Source organism: Hirundo rustica, chromosome 6 (assembly GCF_015227805.2).
Source record: "Hirundo rustica isolate bHirRus1 chromosome 6, bHirRus1.pri.v3, whole genome shotgun sequence".
In the NCBI taxonomy this organism is placed as follows: Eukaryota; Metazoa; Chordata; class Aves; order Passeriformes; family Hirundinidae; genus Hirundo; species Hirundo rustica.
In genome coordinates, this window is record NC_053455.1 from 58,949,908 (window position 1) to 58,971,843 (window position 21,936).

The 21,936-nt window shown below is 47.7% G+C and overlaps 2 protein-coding genes across 3 annotated transcripts; both read left to right on the plus strand.

Moving 5' to 3' along the window:
• The first annotated feature begins 484 nt into the window (after window positions 1-484).
• LOC120753780 (small kinetochore-associated protein-like) lies at window positions 485-4,845 on the plus strand. Its single transcript, XM_040066472.2, has 8 exons — window positions 485-612; window positions 1,550-1,682; window positions 1,827-1,883; window positions 2,111-2,198; window positions 3,250-3,370; window positions 3,703-3,755; window positions 3,882-3,956; window positions 4,483-4,845. Exons 1-8 carry the CDS (start codon window positions 549-551, stop codon window positions 4,612-4,614), a joined length of 723 nt encoding a protein of 240 aa, XP_039922406.1. The 5' UTR covers window positions 485-548; the 3' UTR covers window positions 4,615-4,845.
• A 60-nt stretch (window positions 4,846-4,905) lies between these two features.
• Window positions 4,906-20,181, plus strand: IVD (isovaleryl-CoA dehydrogenase). Of its 2 annotated transcripts, none has more exons than XM_040066405.2 (12): window positions 4,906-5,059; window positions 7,823-7,912; window positions 9,191-9,242; window positions 11,881-12,050; window positions 13,438-13,531; window positions 13,785-13,921; window positions 14,445-14,541; window positions 15,611-15,704; window positions 16,843-16,924; window positions 17,384-17,488; window positions 18,126-18,198; window positions 18,318-20,181. In XM_040066405.2, exons 1-12 carry the CDS (start codon window positions 4,928-4,930, stop codon window positions 18,449-18,451), a joined length of 1,260 nt encoding a protein of 419 aa, XP_039922339.1. In that variant the 5' UTR covers window positions 4,906-4,927; the 3' UTR covers window positions 18,452-20,181. The 2 variants fall into 2 exon arrangements, with proteins under 2 accessions (XP_039922339.1, XP_039922340.1); XM_040066406.2 differs by lacking the exon at window positions 4,906-5,059 and adding an exon at window positions 5,338-5,421.
• The last annotated feature ends 1,755 nt before the right edge of the window (window positions 20,182-21,936 follow it).

Sequence of the window (21,936 nt, forward strand, 5' to 3'; positions counted from 1 at the left end):
ACTGAAAAAAATGTATTTAAGTCGGGAAACATTTTATACAGACGCCTCGTTTCACCTTGAGGCATTAGAGGGCAGTTTGAGTACCTCACACACCAGCAGCACCGGCAACTCCCACAGCTTTTGACTCCTACACGTCCGCACAGACGGCCGCAAAGCCCTTGATCTTCGGGCCTCGAGTGCCCAAACCGCAGGGTGAGGCAGCGAGATGCAGTGGGAAGCAGGGAAGGAATGAAGGAGGGAAGGAGGGAAGGAGGGAGGCAAGGAAGGAGTGTGCCGCGCTCCGCTGGAGCCTCGCACGCAGCCGGTGCCCCCGTAACGGCCGCCAACGCCTTCCCTGAGGGAGGGGGCGCGAGGCAGAAAACGGCGCGAGGCAGAAAAACGGCGCGAAAGGGACGCGGCGCGAGCGCCCGCGCCCTCCGTCCCCGCTCGCGCGCGCCGCCTCCGCCCAGCGCCCCCACCACACACCCCGCCCGCGCGCGCGCATGCGCGGACCCGCCCAACCGTCCCTGCGCGGGGCAGTTTGAACTCGTGAGGGGAGCGCAGCCGCCATGGAGGGACGGCTCTCCCGCATCCCCGTGCACGGCCGGCTCCACCGCCCCGAGCCGCCCGCAGGTGAGTGCGGGGCACGGAGGGACACGCGGGGGGTTACGGCTGGCGGGGTTCGGCCGAGGGGTGCAGCGCGGCGCCGGCGTTAGGGAGCTCTATAGCTGCCCGGCTACGTGGTGGCTGTTCCAAAAACGAATCAGAAGCTTTATTCCGCTGTTTTGTCCCCGTTTAGGACTTAGGTTAGCGCTCAGCCTGCAGTGTGTACCCTCCGCCGGCTGAAGGCAGCGGCCCATTGATGTGAAAGATGCTTCGTTCGCAGTCTCTTATTTTCCAAATCTTTTAATGCTGCTTACGGCACTTCACAGCATTTTAATAAGCGGGGTGCACTCAGGATTAGCGTTAAAAACATGGGAGCCGGGCTGTATCGGTGGAAACTCCGCGTTGCTCTAATGTAAATGTGCTCGTGGGTGTGTCATTTGAAAAGTACTTAACTTGAGGGAGAAAAAGCAATTCTTAAACCCACGGAGTGAACGAAGCTTTATATACTCAGACAGTTGCAATTTAAGAGAAATAAAGTCTATTTAAAAAGCTAGGTTTCTGTGTTATTTTAGTAGCTATTCACTCATAGCAAAATGTGGAGGTGTCTTAACTGAGTTTCGTGGGGGCTGGTTTGTTTTGATTCCAGTGTTGAAAAACACCCATGTGGCAGGATGTCTGTTTGATGTTGAGACCTTCTTTATCGTGTGTTATCATTTCAAGCTCTCGTTAGTGCTAGCCTGGTAATTGTATTTTAACACTGTCTGTATATCTGACCTATTTGTGGCTTATTCTGGGCTCTTGATCCTGGGTAAAACTTGAGGACCGCTCTTAGTTACTTCTACCTTAAAGTTTCCATATTCTAGTCAGATATAACCAATTTACCTCAAACTAAAGTCTTAAGAGACCTTAAAGGAGGTTACTTCTAGGCTGTGGTATTTGCACAGTTGTCTTTTATTTCTTGCAGAATTGCAAATGACTCTTTCTTCAAAGAAGAAATGTGTCAGCAAAACATCAGAGCCAGAGTTCAGCAGGGTTCCCAGTCTGAACTTTCCCTCCAACGGTACAGTGGACAGTGTCTTCAAGGCTGCAAACCAAGGGTAAATCAAAGCAAAATATTGATGGATTTATTGGGCAGATGTCCTAAAGATGGCTCATTCTGCGCACTCCGTCAAACTAATAGGTTTGGTGACCTGCAAGAGCGTAGAAGTCTTCTGGTAATTGTACTTTCTCTCTCTTTCAAGGTTGGCTAAGTCTGGCAAGAGAGTAGAACCGGTTTCAAAGAAGACGGTGGCAAGACGGTGTGTCCCTCCCATCTCCGCTAGTTCTCCTGGTGCTGTGGTGTTTCCCTGGGGAGGGTGGTGATGAGCTCTCACCCCTGTGCAGCTTTCTCTGCCAAGTTTCCTAGTTAAATCTGTCGGTCAGAAACAAAAGCAAACGCTTAAAAGGGGGCATATTTGTGAAATTAGGAGGTGTGCAACACTAGGGGGTTTTTTTGACCCTGAGTCTTTGCTCTTTAACTCCACAGCCCTGTCAGCAGATACCAATTAGAAGCAGAGCTGAAAAGCAAGAATCAGTTGGTGGAAACACTCAAACAACAACTAGCAAGAGCAGAGGTAAGGATAGGGGAGAAAAATAAATAAATCGTTGAGTAATTTCTAGGTGCTGATCCACACAGGGTCATGTTAAGCATTGTCTTGCTTGTTTTCTTGTCTTCATCAGAATGTCTTTGTATTCTTCTGCAAGTTGTTTTCCCCATCTGCTCAGCTCTGGGGAGGCCAAACTGGGAGTATTTTGTCTGGTTCTGGGCTCCTGGTAGGAAAGAGATATGGATGTACTGGACAGAGTCCAGGAAAGGGCCATAGAGGTGGTTAAGGGACTGGAGGAAAGGCTGAGAGAGCTGGGACTGTTCAGGGACTTCTGTTTCAGACAGATTTAGTTTTGTGGAATCAGATTTAGATTCAGAATTGGCACTTCATTATTCCCTGGCTCTCAGAGGTAGCTCTAGGATATGCCTGGTACTGCTTCTGTCCTGTACAGCAGGCCCTCCTGGTAGCACACAGCTGTAAAATGTCACTTTATTTTCCAGTTCGCAATCTGTGGGATGATCATTCCTCTTATCTCACATCTTGGTTTTCTTAAAGAGCCTCTGAGACTCCCTATGAAATGTTCCCAAAGCTTCTGACACTATCAGCCAGATCACCCTAATCCACATGCTTATTGATCCTCTCGGAGAATTGCATTCCACTTGGGAGGCTGATCAGCTTATCCAATTGCCTGGTAATGTCTGGATTGCATAGGGAATAATGCTGGGCTTAAAGATATAAGACACCCTTTTCTTCACCATGTTTATGTGCTCAGTGAAAGCTCATTTTTTATATAAATGGGAGGGAGCACAAGAAAAGGTAGAGTTGCCTAAAAGGAATTCCTCCATGATCCTCCAGTTTTTCCAGTAATTGCTCTGGTGTGTGGATGTAAGAAATGTATTAATCCTGTCAAGAAGCAGGAGCAAGGACCTGCAACAGCCCAAATTGCCGTGGCGAGAGGACAGGAGGCAAGGTCTGATTCTTGGTGCTGAGTGCAGCACTTGTGAAGTTGTTATTGTCAGTATTACTAAAGAAAATCTCCTCGGAGACTTACCTCACTTACAACCTGTGTTAATGGCAGGGCACTATTAAGTTAAGGGAGCTAAAGAAGGAGAACGAGAGGCTGGTCCATGAAGTTGAGAAGCTCAAGAAAATTCAGGAGACTTGCATGATGATTTTAGAAAGCAGAAACATCAATCCTGGTAAGGAGTTTGCACTTTGCTCACATCCCAGTACTCCTTCTCCAGAATGTTGTTTGTTTGTTTGTTTGTTTTGTTTTGTTTTTTTTCTGTTGTGACTATTCTTAAGTAATTTGGACTGTGCTTCCTTTTTTTAGGGAATACTGCTGGAATACCAGGGTTTGGGTGGTCTGGGGAGTTTTTTGTATCTTAAGAGAAAGAGCTGCTTCCTGCAGTAGACCTGAATAAACTAACTTAATATTTCTTGCTGTAGAAAGTTACTTTGAAAAGCTATTTGTTCTCAGAGTAATGTGTATATTACAGGCTCACTGATGCACCTCCTGAATTACTTACAGGTAGCAACATAGAGGAGGAACAAGAGATGCGTGCTTGTCGGGAAAAGACAACAGTAAGAAAAGCTTGAAACAGGTTTTGAGGGGTCTGTGTGCCCCTGCCCTTCTCTCCTGCTGCTGAAGCAGCTGAGATTCACATTTATTTGCATCATATTAAAATAGTTTTTCTTTTGGCTCTTCAGATGCTAACTAAGAAGGTCACAGAAGAATTGATGCTATTTTGTCACACAGTTGAGAAAGAGAAGGAGATGCTTGAGGTAAGACTGACTTAACCAGGCAGTGAGCACAAGGCCCTTAGGGAGGTTATTTTGCTCCCCCCAATCCTCCTTTCTCCACATGAACAAGAGGAAAACCTGCAGAATTTCTCTTTTAATGTAAACACACTTGTTAAGAAAACTGTTACTCCCGTTTTGAATAGAGGGATCCACCAGCCTGGTTTGATGTAACTTGGACACTGTTGCAAAGCAGCGACCCTGGGTAATCTCCAGGGGACCTGAGAAGTTTGCAAGCACAAGTGGCTTCAATAATTTCCTATATCTAGACCAAAATAGTCATTAATTTACAGTTCTACAATTCTTGATAAGAAGCCCAAGAGCTAAGATATAACTGTTATAGAAGACTTACTAATTTTGGTCATAGATCAATTTATGTTTTCCACAAGCAACCAAGGTAAAAGAAATCCCAGACTTATCTTAGTCTAGGAAGAAGGGTTCAGATGCTTTAGGGCTTGGCTTTCCTGTTCTGTACTCTAGTAAAACGTAGTGTGCACTGACTTCTCCACAGACAGCGATGGCCAAGTGGAAATCGGTGCAAGAGGAAAACCAGCGTGCCCTGGAGAAGCACTCCTACTTCCAAACTCAAATCAAGGAATGTACAGCCATACTCGAAACGCTGGGGGAGCTCCTGGCAATGTGAGGCACGAGGATGGACTGGGATTTTTGCTTTTTCACCTCTAGTTCAGTGGTCCCTGTCTGTCAAGCCCACTTCCTGCGTTTGGCGATCCAAACGGAGTGGGGACGGACGGGGGGAGGGCCGAGGCAGCAGCGATGGCCAGTTATCCTCGCGTCGGGCGTTGGCCGCTCCGTCCCGGTCTCTGGTGTCCGCGGGTTCCGTTCATTAAAGGTGCTGCAAGGACGCGCGGGTCTCAGCCGCGGGCGGGGCCGGGGCGGTGCCGGGGCGCTCCGGGGCCGGGCCGCGCCTGCGCTCGGGGCTGCGGCGGTGAGCGGCCATGGCGGCGGCGGCGCTGTGGCGTGCGGCGGGCGGGCCGCGGCGCTGGCGGGCGCTGGCGGTGCCGCGGCGCGGCGGCGCGGGGCTGGCGGTGGACGACACGGTGAACGGGCTGAGCGCCGAGCAGCGCCAGGTACGGCCGGGCCGGGGCGGGCCGGGCCGAGCGCGGGGGTGCGGCGGGGCGGGCGGGCGCGGATTGGCCGCGGCCGGGGCGGGCCGCCCAATCCCCGCGCGCCCGGCGGGGGCGCGGCGCACGGCGAACTCGAGCGAACGGCCGCCGGCCTCCGTTGGGCCAGCGGGATGGGCGATGGGCGTCGGAAAGGTGATCGGCGAAGGAACGGCTTGGGGGGGGTCGCGTCAAATCCTCACATAAGAAGCGTTGCGGCTCTCCCAGGTTGTTCTCCCGCGGAATGGGGCACTTAAGGATTTGGGATAATTCGTAGAACTCGTTGCGGGTTACGGCTTTCCTGCAAGGGGCAGCACATCTGTGTTCGGGTGAGCAGTGGCAGGAGCCCAGGGAAGGGCAAGAGCTGGGTCAGGGGAGGTTTAGGCTGGATATTGGGGAAAGGTTCTTCCTCCAGAGGGTGGTGGGGCACTGGAACAGCTCCCCAGGGAATGGTCACAGCCCCAAGGCTGCCTGAGCTCAAGGAGCGTTTGGGCAACGCTCTCAGGCACAGGGTGAGATTGCTGGGAATTCCTGTGTGGGGCAGGGAGTTGGACTTGTTACCGAAAACCTCTGAAAATGCAGGGAAAAATAAGACTCTAACACTGTCTTTAGTGTTAGTGAGTGAGGCATCACTTTGTTCTTGACCAAGAAGTGTTCATGGGACTGACAAAGTTCCGACCTCCATACCACCCCAAGACACAAAACTTTATCACTTACACATTTTTAGCAAACAAAGAAATAAGTGTTTATTGGTTCTAACTTGCATCATTCTCTTTATTAATTAGTATTCTGTCCTCTATTGGTTATTGATTTCTTGCACTTCATGCAAATCTGGCCCGCTTCCTTTAGTCCTTTTATAATTTTTTTCTCAAATGGAGAGTTTCCAGCTTTCTAGGCTTCCATCTCCTCTGCGTCTTCTGGTTACTCCAACACGTCTTTGAAGGGCCATAAATTTAAGATCCCAGGTGTCCAATCTTCAACTCCCTCAGGCTGTGTTTATTGGAGCTTCTCAGGATTAGTTTTAGCAAACTTAAGGTTTCGGTGATTTAATGATCAAAGCATCAGTAAGAGTGAAAAAGAAAAGCACTCCAAGTGGGCATGCTTACAATTAATTAAAACAGCTAATGAAAAATTAGTTAGGAAAGATCATTTCCTAACAGGCTGATGATCCTTCTGGCTCCCTTCCCGTTTGGAATGTTCTGATACTATGATCCTTAGCTTTGCTGTGTTATTCTGTGTGCAACAGCTGCCAAATGCTGACTGTTCCAGATGTGTTCCCTTCTGTCCCAGGGCTTGGAGTATCCCTTTGCAGATAATTCTGATGGTGCAAGCATAGGGATGTGCGAAATAAACTCACTTGTTCTTCTTTCTTGCAGCAGAATTATACCTTGCCACATATGTGTTCATGTTTATGGCCTTATCAGATGGAACTGACGTTTCTTTGTACTTCTATATTCAGCAGACGTAAAAGAACGTGTGAAATATTCCTCTTGTCCCTGTCTGTCTGGTGGAAAAGCTAAAAAAAAAAAAATCAGAAACAATCTTCAGTAATATTAGTGAAACTGTGAATTAAAAGCAATATAACTGTTGTAAACTGGCTTAGAGTATCAGGGCTGCCTGAGTCCATCCTCTGTCTCTAATTGATTAAGATTTTTTTTTTTTAAATTATGGTTTTAGGCTTGTTTTAATTTATTTTAAGCTCTTTGCTGAAGTGTAATGCAGTCAGCTTTGTCACAGTGGAAAGATATCTAATGGCTTTTGGCCTTCCTTTTTAAATTTCTAAATCTAGCAATGGGGAGAAAACTTGTTTGGTAGTACTGAAATGCAGGGTCTGTATGACTGTGGAAATTTAGCATATCTTCTCAACTGTAAAAAAGAGAATGCTTAGGTTTTGGGGCTCAGAGAAGGGCAGAGGAGTGTGGGAATATTCTGGTTTGTTGCTCCTGCCCCTTATAAAGTTATGGTATAACAGCTCAGGGTTTCAGTCTCTAAAACTTGCTTCACCAGAATTAATGTGTGGGAATAAAGAACCAAAAAAAAAAAAAAAAAAAAATTCTACCATAAGATCCTGAGCAAGTTTTTAAATCCTCCTGATAAAAACATTTAAGATACTGTAGATATTTTGTTAATATGCATATGGATTTTCTGTAGCATACATGCATGTAAGTGTTCAGAGTTTAAATTTTAGAAAAATATTTTGTGTTTTTAATGCTTGAACGTTCCTGGCTCTATCAAATTTCCCCACTGTAGAAAGTAGTAAGGTAGATAATGTAGTTCCAGTTTGACACACAAACACGTTTTAATTACTATCCCTGCTTATTACAGGCATCTGCACATAATTAAATGATGCTGTAAGCAGCTACTGGATGGGGTTAGCACATTATAAACTCAGTTCATCAGCTTCCAAAGTTCCCTGCCCAAAAATATGCCTGAAACCCCAGTGCAGGCAGGAGTTCAGGAACATCCTCTCATGTCAGGGTACAATTAAAGTTAAACACTGAGAGGGACTAAAGCACAGCAGCTCCTTTTTAAAGGACTAAAGAAATGGCCCTTTTATGTGGTATTTCAGCCAGTAACCTGGACCATTGATTTCCTTATGGTCTTGTGCTTCTGGGTTTGGGATGCCAGAGGGAATGCTGGTGAGGGAATGCTGTCAGCATCCAGGGAAAGACGACAACGATGTATTGCTGAGATGTAACGGATGTGTTTTTTCCTCCCCTCTTTTCCCAGCTTAGACAGACCATGACAAAGTTCTGCCAAGAACATTTGGCTCCAAAGGCCCAACAGATTGACCAGGAAAACGAATTCAAAGGCATGCGGGCAAGTATTCCACGTGTGCTTCTGAAAGCCTCTCTGGGCTTTGATCTCTGCATTAGTCCAGACAATCCCAAGCCACACCACAGGAACATGTGCATTAACTTTTCAAACTTAAAAGCCACAGGGAAAACCTTTTTTTGATTTCCTGTTTTATCATTTGTTACCAACTTTCAGCAAGCTGGGGCAGAACCCAGCAATAGTAGTCATAATAAAGATTGATAATGGTCTCGTTTGGATTCTTATTGTGGGATTTCTGCCTGTCTGTTCTGGCTCCTTCCCCAACATGTGCTTTGTGTACTCCTGGCTCAGTCCCTTTCCTGGACACGAATTTCCTCTCAGATTTGCTATGCGAATATTGTGTGCAAATGCTGAAATGTGGAGTTTGACTGTTGAGCTGAAACTTGCCTTTCTAATAAACCAAACAAATTCTGTGCCACGGGGTGCTTTGATTGATGGAAATGAGAGATCTGACTATTGGTTTTTATAAGCTCCACAAGACTCAAAAAGCTCTAAACAACTGCCAGGATTTCCCAGAGCTCTGATGTTGACGTTTCCAGGGATGTATGTGCAGCTTTGAAGTGAAGTGTATAAATTTATACATCTGGCATTCCAGATGTCATCCAGAGCTATTGTATGATACTTTTTGGAGTCTCTGGAGATATTCCCTGACAAATATTGCTGGACACTGAGGCCACGTGAGGAGCATTCACCTGTGTGTCCATCACATAACAGAGGAAAGCAGCAGCAGGGAGATGGCCCCAGCAGGACACATGTGGTCCTCTCTGGTGACAACATCCTTTGCGTTTTGTCATGGCTGTAACATTCCCATTTTTTTTTTTTATCTCCCCCAAGGAGGCTCCCTTGGCTTTAGCTGCCAGCTCCTGTTTCACTGGAAGAATGCCAGCTCATACCAACAGTTCCTATTTCCAGGGTTTTGGTAATGGATAGTTTATACTATTACACAAACATTTTCCTTGGAGTGTGCAAAGAGCTAAATCTTAGTAGGTGTCCTTCCAGAATTAAATTTAGGCATGTGAATTTTCACTGAATTCCACAAACTCCTCCCGTTTGCAGAATAACCAGTGTTCTTAAGTCAGCGTGGTTTCTCACTTCCAAGGATGGATCTGCACTGTGGGAGGAGCAGGTATTTAGGGTTGCATTTGCCTCATTCTCTTGGTATCTCACAGATAAACGGATGTGTCCACTAAATTACCTGGGGAAGCTTGTTATGCTGATGCCCAGACTGCCAGTTTGGGCTGATTGCTTGTTCTGTATTTGTAGGACTTTTGGAAGAAACTTGGAGAGCTGGGAGTTCTGGGGATCACAGCCCCTGGTAAGTCTCTTCTGATCTTTTACCTTCTGATGGGTGATTCCTCAAAGAAAAGAGAGACTATACTTAAACTCTCACTCTCCGGTTCACAACAGCCTTGTCTGTCATGTGGCATCCGTTTTGTCCTGTCTTTGTGTTTTAAAAAACTCTTTCCCAACTGTTTTTCTTCTTCTCTGACTTTGAATCCTTTTTCCTTGTTAGAAAAAAATGCCTTTCATGGTTTAAAAGCACTGCTCAGAAATGGTTTCTCCAGATGTAACATATGTAGCTCAAAGGTATTTGTGCCTTTCTAATACGAAGCAAGTTTTGGAGAAGGAGAGCTAGAGATAAAAGTATCCCAGAACAAACATCCATCTGTAATGGGAGAAGTTAAAGGGTCTAAAATAATGCCCTGAAAAGCTGTGATAACTAATGGGGAGCTGACCACGGCCAACCAGACGGAAAAAAATCAGGGGAAAACTTATTCAGCCTTGCGCAGGTTAGTGAAAAGTGTTGTGATGAGTGCTACAGACGAGTGTGACCGTGCTGAATGCACCAAGGCAGGGTAATGAGGAGGAGCCCTTAGTGGAGAAAAGCGCCTGATGGGGCCTTTCTTTCCCCATGGAAAAATCTGTTTTCTAGATGTGGCCGTGCAAAGGCTCTGCAGAATCCAGCTGAATAGCAATGCGTCGGAATAATGCCTGTGCCTCGCTTTCAGCGCTGAAAGATTCCGCATTTCTGCTTTCTCTCTCTCTCCTCTTCCCCATTTAACTGCTGCTCCTGTTTTTCCTCACTCGTACCTTCTTTCTTCTTTGATGTTGTGCCTGAGGCTTACAGCAGTTTCCCACACTATAAATAAGCCATCCTTTCATGAGTCCTGTCCTTGATTTCCTCGAAGGTTTACCTCTAAAACCCTCCTATGCCCAGGATCTTTTGCTTAATTTTGGATTGTGGAGTTGCGTGTTTCTTTATTGACGTTGGTTTGGTTGGAGGAGACTGGGATTTAGGATGTGAGGATCATGTGGAATCTTAGGAGGGTGTACACAACCAAATGGCATGTTTGGGTGCCGGTGCATCAAGTCTATTAAGGGAACAATTTGAATAACAGTGCTGTTTGTATTCTTCTTAAAACTAAGATATCTGTGGTGTTTGTAATTTTTCGTTTGTTTTATAAAGTGCAAAGTGAAGAAATATAAATATGTAGTTTCCATGGAATGATAATACAGGCATGTCATATACAAAGAGTAGCTTTGAAAGGGCAGCATCATTCAAAATCGCACCATGGTTTGTGTTATATGAGGAGGCGTCTGGCAGGATCATTTTCCCGTTCCTCTTGCAGTGCGAAGCAATCCTGGATTGTGCTGCTCACAGTTACCTCGCCTTTCTTGAGGCAAAAAGCACCAAACCCAGACATGATATAGGAATTCATTAAAAACCCCTTTGTTCTGGCATATGTGAGAAATTGTTAAGCCCATCTTTTAGGATACTGACAGCGAACCCCTGAACTTGGGTTTGTGGTAGAGAGAGAAGATTTTAGAGGATAAAGGGCCCCGCAGGCAAAAGGCAGGAGTCAAAATGAGGGACCTGGGAGGAAAGGCTGTGTGTGATGCCAGTGGCTATGGTGTTAATTTGAGGAATTTGGGACTGCAGCCCCCTGGAGCTGTGTGCTTTGGTCACCCTGAGGATGCACACAGAGATTTGCTCTTACCCTTGTTGCTCTTGCTTGCAGCCTCCACGATGATGACGAGTAAGTGCTCCCAGCTTACCTCCCCCGCTGCTTCCCGGCGTTCATGTCCTGGTGTAGTGCTTCTCTTAGCAGTACAACCACTCGCTTCCTACCTGGAGAACAAAGCTTTTAGGGTGGGAGGGGACTGTGTCTGTGGGTATATAAATGTGCTTAGAGGTACATGTGTATATATTTATGTAGGCTGTCGGCTCCTCAAGGCCGTTACGCATTTCTCAGCCTCGTCTCTTTACCTGCCTTCTTTCTCCCTGTTCTACTGTGTGACTTTAATCTTTACTACTAGTTTTAGGCTCAACTCCATACGCCTAGCTGGGCTCCCAGTGCTGCTCTGTCTTGATTCATCCTCTCTGGAAGTCTATGTGCTTGTCACTGATGAATTACATTTACGGATCGTTCTCCTTCTCAGTCGGCCACTCATCAAAATTCTGGTGTCTTGCACATTTGTGGGCACTGAAAAGTCCTTAGTGCCACATTTTTGAGCAGTTTGAGAATTCCTCACTTGTTTAGGGGCAAACTTACATGGATTTTACAAACCTTGCCTGTGTTCCTTTGTTCTCACCTTAAGGAGGTTGCAACTTGGTGATTTAATCTTTGTGATAATACTAAGGCTGATAGGAAGGAGTCTTTATTGTGCAATGTCAGTAGCATGTTCAAGGTGTGTCCTTGTGCACGTGCTATGTGCAGACTATGTTATACAAGTCAGTTATGGATTATGCTGGAGACAAAATATCCCTGTGACTTTAAGATGAGAAAACTGAAGTTCAGAGAGGATGGGGAAAGCCAGAAGTGCCCAGCTCAGGGCTGGCAGCAGTCAAACCCAAAAGCATTCTAAGTGCCTCGGATCTCGTTGGATCCTGAGCCCAGCCCCAGGATCTTGTGCACGTGGAGGCTAACACCAGCTTTTTCCTCTCTTCCCAGCGGAATACGGCGGATCTGCCCTGGGATACCTGGACCACGTGCTGGTGATGGAGGAGATCTCCCGTGCGTCAGCGTCCGTGGGGCTCAGTTACGGGGCCCACTCCAACCTGTGCATCAACCAGCTCGTGCGCAACGGCAACGAGGCCCAGAAGCACAAGTACCTGCCCAAGGTATGTGGCTGGAGGAGGGGCAGCGCTGGGAAGCATTGGCTTCTGGCTGCAAGGATGACATCTTAAGCACTAGCAGATTTCCGTGAGCAAAGCTTAGGAAATACTGAACTTAATCAAACTTACGCTTGTCTAGCTGGTCAATTTTTGTCCTGTTAATCCATGCTCAGATCCTTGTCTGCAAGCAGCACAGCCCAGCTCTCTGGAGCTGTGTTACTAAGGGAGGCTTTGAGGTGACACTGGAGAATATTCTTTCAAATTCCCAAATCGTTTTGAGATCTCTGAATGAAAGTCACTGCTTTCCTATTTTATATTCTCTGTTTCTCACTGCCCAGATGCTTGCTTTGGCTGTTAATTAACTACACGTGAAACTTCATCATCACTTGGGGCATTGATATTGTAACTCAGAAGTGCATTAATTAGATTTCAGTTTTAAAATGCACGTAAAAACAATGAGCACATTGAATCCCTGCTACTGAGATTATCAGTGAAATTATCAGCACAAGTAACTTGGTTTAAATGACGTGCAAAGTACAGTGTCACTTCCTCAAAGCACCGTGCAACCTGCAAATGTGTAACCCCGAATTGTCCTCCTTCCTCAGGTGTATTTTCATGCTTCATTCTCTGCCTTTCAATGAGATGTGAAGGCACTTCAGCTCTGACTTGTTTTGGCTCCTTAGAGCACTTAAAGGTGCTTAACCTCCCCACTTCCTGGGGACTTCTGTACCAATGCATTGATGGATTGAATTGGTTGAACATATCTTGAGCATTGAGCCTGCTTTTTTTAAAAAAAAAAAAAAAATAGAGATGAAAAGGAGGAGAAGATGGATGAAATTACACGGGGAAGAAAAAACAAGACAAGGAGAAATGGGCAGGATGAAATAACAGTGAAGTAGAAGCAACAGCTCTGCCAGAGCCTGGTGTGAGCAGGCACAGGAGGAGGGTCCATCTGCTATTGTGGGGTGAATGTGGGGGGACTGGGCTATGAGAACATTGCAGAGAGAACTTTCTCATCCTTTTTCACCCCTTCGTTGGCCTTTTGTGTTCACCAGCTCCTGTTTGTGTAAAAGGGCGGCAGAAAGCCCAGGCAGGAGCTGGGGACAGGCATATGGCTGCCTGCATGGTTCCTTGGCACCTTCCTCATGTGTTGTGCAAGCAGGGCTGTGCTTGTCTAGCTCAGACAGAGCTGAGTCACCCTTCTCATCCCACTGGGATTTGGTTCTGTTCCCTCAGCACGGCGCAAGGGAGCTCCTTGCTCTCATTTGAGTTCTTGCAGGGAACAGCGACTGTGGAGGTTCAGTGCAGGAAAACAGGTGTAGGGAGGCTAAAGAGGGAACACAAACAATGCTGCTGGGCTTCATCTTTTGCTAATACTTGTCTTTTCTTCCAGCTAATCAGCGGGGAGCACATTGGAGCCTTAGCCATGAGCGAGCCAAATTCTGGCTCTGATGTTGTGTCCATGAAGCTGAAAGCAGACAAGAAAGGTAAAGCCTGTCCTGTGCTGCCCAGGGATGTGCTGGAGGCCCTGACCCTGGAGGTGTTCACAGAATGTTTGGCCATGGCACTCTGTGCTCTGGTCTTGTTCACAGGATGGTGATGGGCCAAAGGTTTGACTCAACGATCTTGGGAGGCCTTTTCCAACCTAAGTGATTCTGGGAAGCCTGTTTAGGGAATAAATGGAGTGGGAATACCGGTGTCGCTGTCGTGAGCTAACAGATTTCATCTCTTGGCTTCCAGGGGACTACTTTGTTTTGAATGGGAACAAATTCTGGATCACCAACGGGCCGGACGCGGATGTTCTCATCGTCTACGCTAAAACCGATGTGAACGTTGTCCCGGCCTCCCGAGGCATAACCGCCTTCATCGTGGAGAGGGTAGGTTTAGCCATTCCCACGGGGCTTTAAAGCAGAATCCTTCATCCTAACTGCCTCATTTGGAGGTCGGCTGGTTTTCCTCCCATTGTTGCCAGCCTCTTCCTTAAAGACTAACTACTTTCCGCCTTCCAGGCAGGAAAGGAACCTTTAACAAAATAAAATCTGAGCTCAGTAAACCTTCTGATGGACGTAACTTCATTATTAGAATAGTTCAGTTACTGGCAGAGCTTCCAACCCTCGCTGTAGGAGAGCCTGTGTTGGCAGCTCTCCAAATAATTTATTTATTTGCTGTTTATGTGCATTAGAAAATGGGCGCACAGGGTTCATATGTATGCGTTTCTCTGTCCATTTGCTTTGTCTGCACTTGCACTTAGACCTGATCTTGTTCTTAGATCACTTTATCTCCCTCCTGGCACCCCACACATGTTCCTGTGGTCAGGGGAATTTCACAGATCTCTCATGATTTTCTTTAGTCTGTCAGAACTGAGACGTGAAATGTATTTTTGCTGCCTTGACTTTGCAGGGAATGCCAGGTTTCAGAACAGCCCAGAAACTGGATAAGCTGGGAATGAGAGGGTCTAATACCTGTGAATTGATCTTTGAAGACTGCAAGGTCCCTGGTGAGTTGGGTTCAAATCATGGTGGTTTCCTGTATTCTTGATCAGATAAATTGGATCACTAATTACACACGTGTTCAGCCCATGACCTGGAGGGCTTTGCAGATGCTTATCTGCTCTCTGGCAGCCTCTGAGGGAGATGGTGGAACTGGAAAAATGCAATCTGCTGGATTGCAGGCAAGGAGCATATCCTTTGTTAGGTCACTGCTCTTTCACCCTCATGGATCTAGTTCTTAACCACTGGTTCTCCAAAGCCTTGCTGAGGCTTCCCAAGAAACTTGTTCCCATTAGAGCTCCTATCTTGTATGGAGGTGAGCTACTTTCCCTGAAGGTTTTTTTTTTACTGGAGACTTTCCAACAGGCTTTTGTAACATTTCTGAGTTGTTTTGGGGCCGGGGCCTGAAAATGGACATCCTTTCTCCTGTTTGTTAGTACAGCAGAGGCCTCTGTAATAGCAGTATTTGTTACTCCAGTGGCAATTTTTGTTGATAGGGAAATTCCAGCCTTTCCAGAGCAAATGGAGATGTCTTATGCAGAATCATAAAAATCCTAATTGCACATTTGCAGAGCAAGGAGCTCTCCTGCTCCCCATGAACACCTTCAAAAGCTAAAGTGGAAGGGTTTCAGCTGAAATCTAACATTTCTAACTGCATTGGATCCCTCCACCCTGAAATCATACAGGCCAATGCCCCAGTGCTCTGATCATGTCCCAGGAGTCATCCACAGGGAACAGCATGTTCTCGTGGAAGGAGGGTGATGACATGGGAGAAGCACATCACTGCAGTGTTGAAAGTTAATGCACTTGGCACTCCGGCCATTCATGCTCTTTCTGATATTTGGCTTCGGGAGCTGAAACAGTTTTTTCCAGGAATTGTTCAGGCTATTCAGTCATTTTTCATAGAATCCCAGGATGTTTTGGGCTGGGAGGAGCCTTAAGTTCATCCAGTCCCACCCCCTGCCACCACCTTCCACTGGCCCATGTTGCTCCTCCCCACAGTGAAGGCAGGCCCTCAGTGAGCAGCTCCTCTGAGTTTTGCACATAAATAAATCACTTTTCCTTTGGTCTTTACAGCTGAAAATGTCTTGGGGACACTGAGCAAAGGAGTCTATGTTCTGATGAGTGGATTGGACCTGGAGAGGCTTGTGCTGTCCGGGGGCCCCCTGGGGTAAGGGCTTGTCATCTTTTATAGGTTGTAAGGCCAGAAGGGTCCTTAGTGATCCCCAGGCCTGGTGGGGATCCCTTGGGGCCTGCAGCTCTTGGTAGGATGGATCCTGGATGAAGAACTGGGTTACTGGGGCAGCAGAAGAGGAGAGGCTGAGTCAGATGTGGGAAGGAAGCAAGGTGCAAGGAGATCCTGTGGCAGCTGGGTGTCCCAGTCAAAACCAGCACAGAACTCTAGCACAGCTGCTTGACTGGATTCTCTTGGACGTGCTCAGGGCCCTCTCTGCAGTCATCACTCACTCAAATGTGCTCTGACTCATCCTTGAGCTCTCAGCTCCTCGTGCAGTGGTTTTCCAATCTGAAAGCATCTCTACGGAGACCCCTGTGAGGGGCAAGGGGTGGGAGAAGCAGTGCCAGAAAGAATGTTTGCAAGTCTGCCTGCCAGTGTCCACTGACTCTCCAGAGCAGGCTTTGGAAATGATCAGTCTTGATAAAAAAAATTCCAGAGATATAAATCTGCTTCAGTCCCCAGTTTGCTGACTTGTGTATCCCTGCATTATTACTCAGGAAATAACCAGTTCATTTGTGTATCAATTCCTTAGAAGCTAACACACTATCCAGAGACTCACAGCCTGGTTTGTTCTTCATTTATTCAATCCTTAAGCTCCCCAGTAATATTGGCACCCCACAGTCCTTCTGTCCTCCCGAGCCGTCTCTCTGGGCTAATCCTCTTGTGGAAAGACCAGCTTCCAGAATGCAAGAGGAGGATTTTATCCCCTCCTTTTTCTTACCTGTGCTTTTTTTTCTTTTTATGGTGTTGGCTGGTACTCCTTGAGTTGAGGGGCTCTGGAGACAAGAGGCAGCATGAACTGTCTGGGCTGTGGTTGTGAGAAAGCTCTTCAAGTCTCAGTCCCCTGAATTAAAAGCTCAGACCTTCCCACAGGATGTCTCAAATGAGCACTGGGGAAAAAATAACGCTACCTTTGGATTTTATTAATGGCTTTATTTGAGCGGAGCTGTAGGAAGACAGCAGGATATCACTTTAGCTATGAGAACCTCTTTGCCTTGGGTTACGCTTCCAAAGTTTAAAGCATTATTAATTAATAGTTCTGCTGTTTCCCTTCTCCCTCTGCTCTTCTTAGGCTCATGCAAGCTGTTCTCGACCACGCAATTCCATACCTGCATGTCAGAGAAGCATTTGGACAGAAAATTGGCCACTTCCAGGTGAGGCAGAAAAGGAATTGGGAATTTTTCTCCTCTTTTCTCTTTAAAACTGAGAAGACTGAGAGCTTTGTTGTGCTGGGGGCTTTGCATGGAGAAGGTCACCTGCTGTTTATACTGGGGCTGCATGACGTGATAATGAGCAGCCAGGGCTAGTGAAAGGTTCCTGCTCCTGGCAAAGAGATGGAACTGGATGAACTTTAAGGTCCGTTCTGACTCAATGAATCCCGGGATTCTATGATGCAGTGAGAAGGTGGAAAGACCTCTGAGCCTGCTCCCCTGAGGTCGCTGTTGGTGCATGAGGGACTGTGGCTGGTGTCTAGGGGTCTGTGACTTAACAGAACCTTCATCTCCCTCCTGTCTGCTGGGTCCCTGTCTCCTCCCGTGTCTAGTTTCTCTGGGGTGTTCTGGGGATGGGTGGTCCCCTTCACTCGTGTTAATTAACCTTCCTCGTCTTTGCAGCTCATGCAGGGCAAGATGGCAGACATGTACACGCGGCTCATGGCCTGCCGGCAGTACGTCTACAACGTGGCCAAGGCCTGTGACCAGGGCCACTTCAACGCCAAGGTGAGCTCAGCTCCTGCCTGGGCTGTGTGTCCTGGGGAAATTCCTCCACTCCCAGAGCCTCAGCTGGGGGGAGCCTCTGTACAATGAGTCCCCACAGCCCAAAGAGTGTTTTTTTCACACCCAAAGTACCTTTTTTTCACTCAGAAATTAAAAGCAAGCCTCCTTCTACAAGGCAGGAGATTTAGCAGCATCAGTAGGTGTTTACTGGAAGCCCAGACAGATGTCCTGGCTGTTGTAAGGGCTGTAGCAGTTGTTAGAGGTGTTGTCACCTCCACCTGTCACCACGCCTCAGTTAGAGGAGGGTGTTGAGTATTTAACAGTGAGAGCACAGAGCTCTGCATCCCAAATCAAATCACGCTGGTTTCCCGAGGGATTGATGGGCCTTTGTGAGAGAGCCAGCTTCTCTGGTGCACTTTTAATTTTTTTCCCTTCTTCTGTCTTCATGTGGCCTTTACAGACCTGCTGCAAGTGTTCTGTAGTAACAGGGACACCGCTGGAGCTCCCTGTGCTTTGGGATTGAATAGTTCAGGGTTCTTAGCAGGTGTCTGTGGGTTGATGGCAGCCTGAGGGGGAGCACAGGAACTGGAGACGGGCAGGTGACACCTTTCCTGACTGTCCCATTGTGACTGTCCCGTAGGACTGCGCCGGAGTGATCCTATACTCAGCAGAGTGTGCAACGCAGGTGGCCCTGGATGGGATCCAGTGCCTGGGTGAGTCACTGACAGCTGGACAGAGCCAAGCACGGTGCAAGAGCATTTTCCTCTGCTTTCCCACCCTCAGCCCTGAAACCGGGGATGAGGAGTGACGTGTGGCTTTTTTTGTGTGGCAGGAGGGAACGGCTACATCAATGACTACCCCATGGGGCGCTTCCTGCGCGACGCCAAGCTCTACGAGATCGGGGCCGGCACCAGCGAGGTGCGCAGGCTCGTCATCGGCAGGGCCTTCAACGCCACCTTCAAGTAACGCCGCCGGTGCCGAGGCAGCGCTGTCACCACCGCGAGGCCTTGACCGTGAGGCTGGAGCGCACAACTCTGCTTCTTCCCGCCTGCCATTCCAGCATCGCCACTTGTGGAGTCCCCTCTGCCTCCTGTGGGAGCAGGTGCTGCTGGACCGGGCTTGGACAAAATGAATCAGAGGGTACATGGAAGGAGAAGTGGGTTTTTTCTCTTTTGTGATCGTCCTGATTCATGGTGTTCGTGAGCTGTTGGTTCTCAGCTTTGCAAGGCAGAGGTTCATCCCCCCACCAGGCAGGCTGGCAAGGGGTGTGCGGCCAGTCCTGCACACAGAAAGCCAACCCAAACCCTCCAAAATGGACAACGAGGGAACAACTCTGTTCTTTCCAAAAAGCCCTGAGTGCCATTAAAAGGTTAGAATTTAGCATATTGCCATTGGAAGGTGAAACTTCCTGCTGTGACCTTCCAATGGGATTAATACCTTCCATTTTGGGAACTTGACACCAACCACGTTGTGGGGTTGCTATCGCGAATGCTTAAAAATCATCTGTGCACAAGCAGCGTTTTAGGTGCTGATTCCTAAAACCTCCTTAAATCCTGTGCGTGTTTCTTTGCGGAATTCCTTTCCTATTTGCAGAATTCCTTTCCTATTCTGGCTGGAGTTATTTGGGTGCAGCCCTCGCTGTGCTGACTGACTGCTCCCACCAGGTCATTCTCTTCAGAGTTGTCACCATCCATCATTCTGGGGACAGTTAACACATCAGAGCTGTGTCGTGACATCCATGAATGAAGCAGGCAGAAAGAGCTGACTTCTCTCAGGGGTTTGGTTCCCTCTGATGGTTGTTGTTTTGCCCAAGCCTGTCCTGACACTCCAATTCCGGACAGCTGAGCGATGTGTTTGTGAGTGATCTCGGTGCATCTTGTGTCCAGCAAATCGGGGCTTAACCAGCTTCCTAAAGGAAATCGCACAGCATCCTGCCAGCCTTTGAGTGTGAATCACAAATCGAAATGGGCTGCTGGAAATGTGATTGAACGGTTAATTAAAAGCTGCCGTGTAGGCAGCTCCTAGCAGTTTTAAAAAAGCTCACCTTCAACTGTGTGTATTTTTTTTTGTTGTAGTTGACTCCTGTCTATACCAGGTGACAGTAGACTAACACAGAATTTTAAAATGACACAGGCTGAAGACAGTTCATTTTCCTGAATTGCCAGGTACGTCATCAAGAGTTTGTAAAAGTCAAAAAAAGGCAGAAAGAGCTTCTGAAGTCCTGGTGGTAACACCTTCCTCCTGAGCTTCATATTTATTCAGCCTCAGTGGGTGGCTGTCACTCAGGAAGTGTCCCAGGGTTTCATTTTCAACCTAAATATCTGGATAGAGGGTGGACAGAGGTGCTTTGTCAGGAATATTTTGTTGAGCTGCATCAGAAAATGCTGTGGAAGTGAACCTTGAGGTGCACTTCATATGGGAAATACTCGGTGTATTGCTGTCACGGATATAAGAATTTAGTTATGTGACCAGACATTTATATTTTATCACAACATGATCCCTGGATCACTGTTAAGATCCATTCCTGCCAGAGGAACTTTTCTAGGGAGTGTCAGAGCCATGGCAGGATGGTGTGAGATTCAAATTGTTAAAAATAGGGTTTCTAAGGTGGAAGGAAACCAGTGATTTTTAAACCTGTCCTTCAGCACTGGAGAGGTCTGGTTTTAATACACATAATAAATAATGCCTTCACTTTCCAGGCTGATCAGCGCCTTGGAGTTGAAGGTAAAATGAATCAATATCTAACAAATCTTGGGACAAGGGCAGGGACACATTCATAAATCCTCCAGCAGGGTTGTGGTATTCAAATCTCACTCCCTTCCACAGCAGCTGCCTTGGGAAAGGGATGGGAGATATTTTTTTGGGGAAAAGAGGGTTAATCTTTATACTATACTAATGAGATAAGCTTTTGCTGTGGCCTGTGCTCTTGGGGGGCCCCCAGCAGAGGGGAGGTGCAGGCTCTGGTACCCACCAAAGCACATCCAGGCTGGCAGCAAGCAGCAACAGCTACGGTGTTGCTCTCCCTGCCTGTCCCTCCGTCTTCCCAACAGCAGCTTTTCCCCATAATTCTCATTTAAAAGAAATACATTTACAGAGGTCACGCGGGCTGTGCTTTGGCTCCTCTGGAGAGCAGCAGAGCTAACAGGGAAAACCCAGGGGGCTGTGCCACTGGGTATCATCTGAATGCTTTCTGCTGTGGATATGTGATGGAAATTGTCCTGGCCTGACAGCCTTTGGCTGGTGGCAGGGCTGCATGTGCTGCATCTTCCCTGTTTTCTGAGATCCTGTTTGCAGCTGACTGGCCACTCAGCAGAGAAGGCATGGAGAGCAGTGGGGGGAATTATTCATGAAGGTGTGCGGTGGGTTGACCCTGGCTGGGTGCCAAGCACCCCCGGAAGCCTCTCCATCACTGCCCTCCACAGCTGGACAGAGAGAGAAAATATAACAAATGTTCATGGCTTGAGAGAAGGACTGGGAGAGATCCCTCACCCCAAACTGTCAGGCAAAACTGACTCGAACTAGAGAGGATAATTGAATTTATAACTAACAAAATCAGAGCAGGATAATGAGAGGTAAAGAAAACCCTTAAAAACATCTTTTCCCCCACCCTTCCCTCCTTCCCTGCTCTGACTCCTCCCCCCCAGCAGCACAGGGAGACGGAAATGGTGGTTACAGTCAGTTCAGCACAAGTTGTGTCTGCTACTGCTCAGGGAGAGGAGTCCTCCCCGTGCTCCAGCATGGGGTCCCTCCCACAGGAGACAGCTCTCCATGAACTTCAATGTGAGTCTATCCCGTGGGCAGCAGTTCTCCACAAACTGCTGCTTTGCGGTCATTCTTCCACAGGGTCAGTCCTTGAGACTCAGCCTGCTCCAAGGTGGATCGTCCGTGGGTTCACAAGTCCTGCCAGGCAACCTGCTCCAGCGTGGGCTCTTCTCTCCGTGGATCTGCAGCTCCCATGGACAGGCATGGGCTTCCTACAGGTTCACAGCCTCCTCTCAGGCATCCCCCTGCTCCAGTGTGGGGTCCTCCACGGGCTGCAGGTGGATCTCCACACTCCCATGGCCCTCCGTGGGCTGCAGGGGGACAACCTGCTGTACCGTGCTCTGTACCACGGGCTGCAAGGGAATCTCAGCTCGCACCTGGAGCAGCTTCTGCCTCTCCTGCACTGACCACACCACACTTTGCTGTCTGCTGTTCCTCTCATATTCTCACCCTGCTTTTCTCTGGACTCAATTCTATTTGCCTAAATGTTTTGGATTTTTTTCTTTTTCTTAAATATGTTATCCTAGAGATGTCACCACCATTCCTGATTGCCTCAGCCTTGGCCAGCAGCATGTCCATCTTGGAGCTGCCTGGAAGGGGCTCTGCTGGACATGGGGAAACCTCGTGGCAGTTTCTCGTAGAAGACACTCCTGTAGCCCTCTGGCTGCCAAAACCTGGCCATGCAAACC

Bases quoted from the DNA above. Each gene is read 5' to 3' on its own strand.
- IVD (XM_040066405.2), top strand. From the start codon at position 4,928: ATGGCGGCGGCGGCGCTGTGGCGTGCGGCGGGCGGGCCGCGGCGCTGG. The intron at 5,060-7,822 runs GTACGGCCGGGC...CTCTTTTCCCAG, and splicing joins TGAGCGCCGAGCAGCGCCAG to CTTAGACAGACCATGACAAA. The intron at 14,542-15,610 runs GTGAGTTGGGTT...TGGTCTTTACAG, and splicing joins TGAAGACTGCAAGGTCCCTG to CTGAAAATGTCTTGGGGACA.
- LOC120753780 (XM_040066472.2), top strand. From the start codon at position 549: ATGGAGGGACGGCTCTCCCGCATCCCCGTGCACGGCCGGCTCCACCGC. The intron at 1,884-2,110 runs GTGTGTCCCTCC...TTAACTCCACAG, and splicing joins AAGAAGACGGTGGCAAGACG to CCCTGTCAGCAGATACCAAT. The intron at 3,756-3,881 runs GTAAGAAAAGCT...TTGGCTCTTCAG, and splicing joins CTTGTCGGGAAAAGACAACA to ATGCTAACTAAGAAGGTCAC.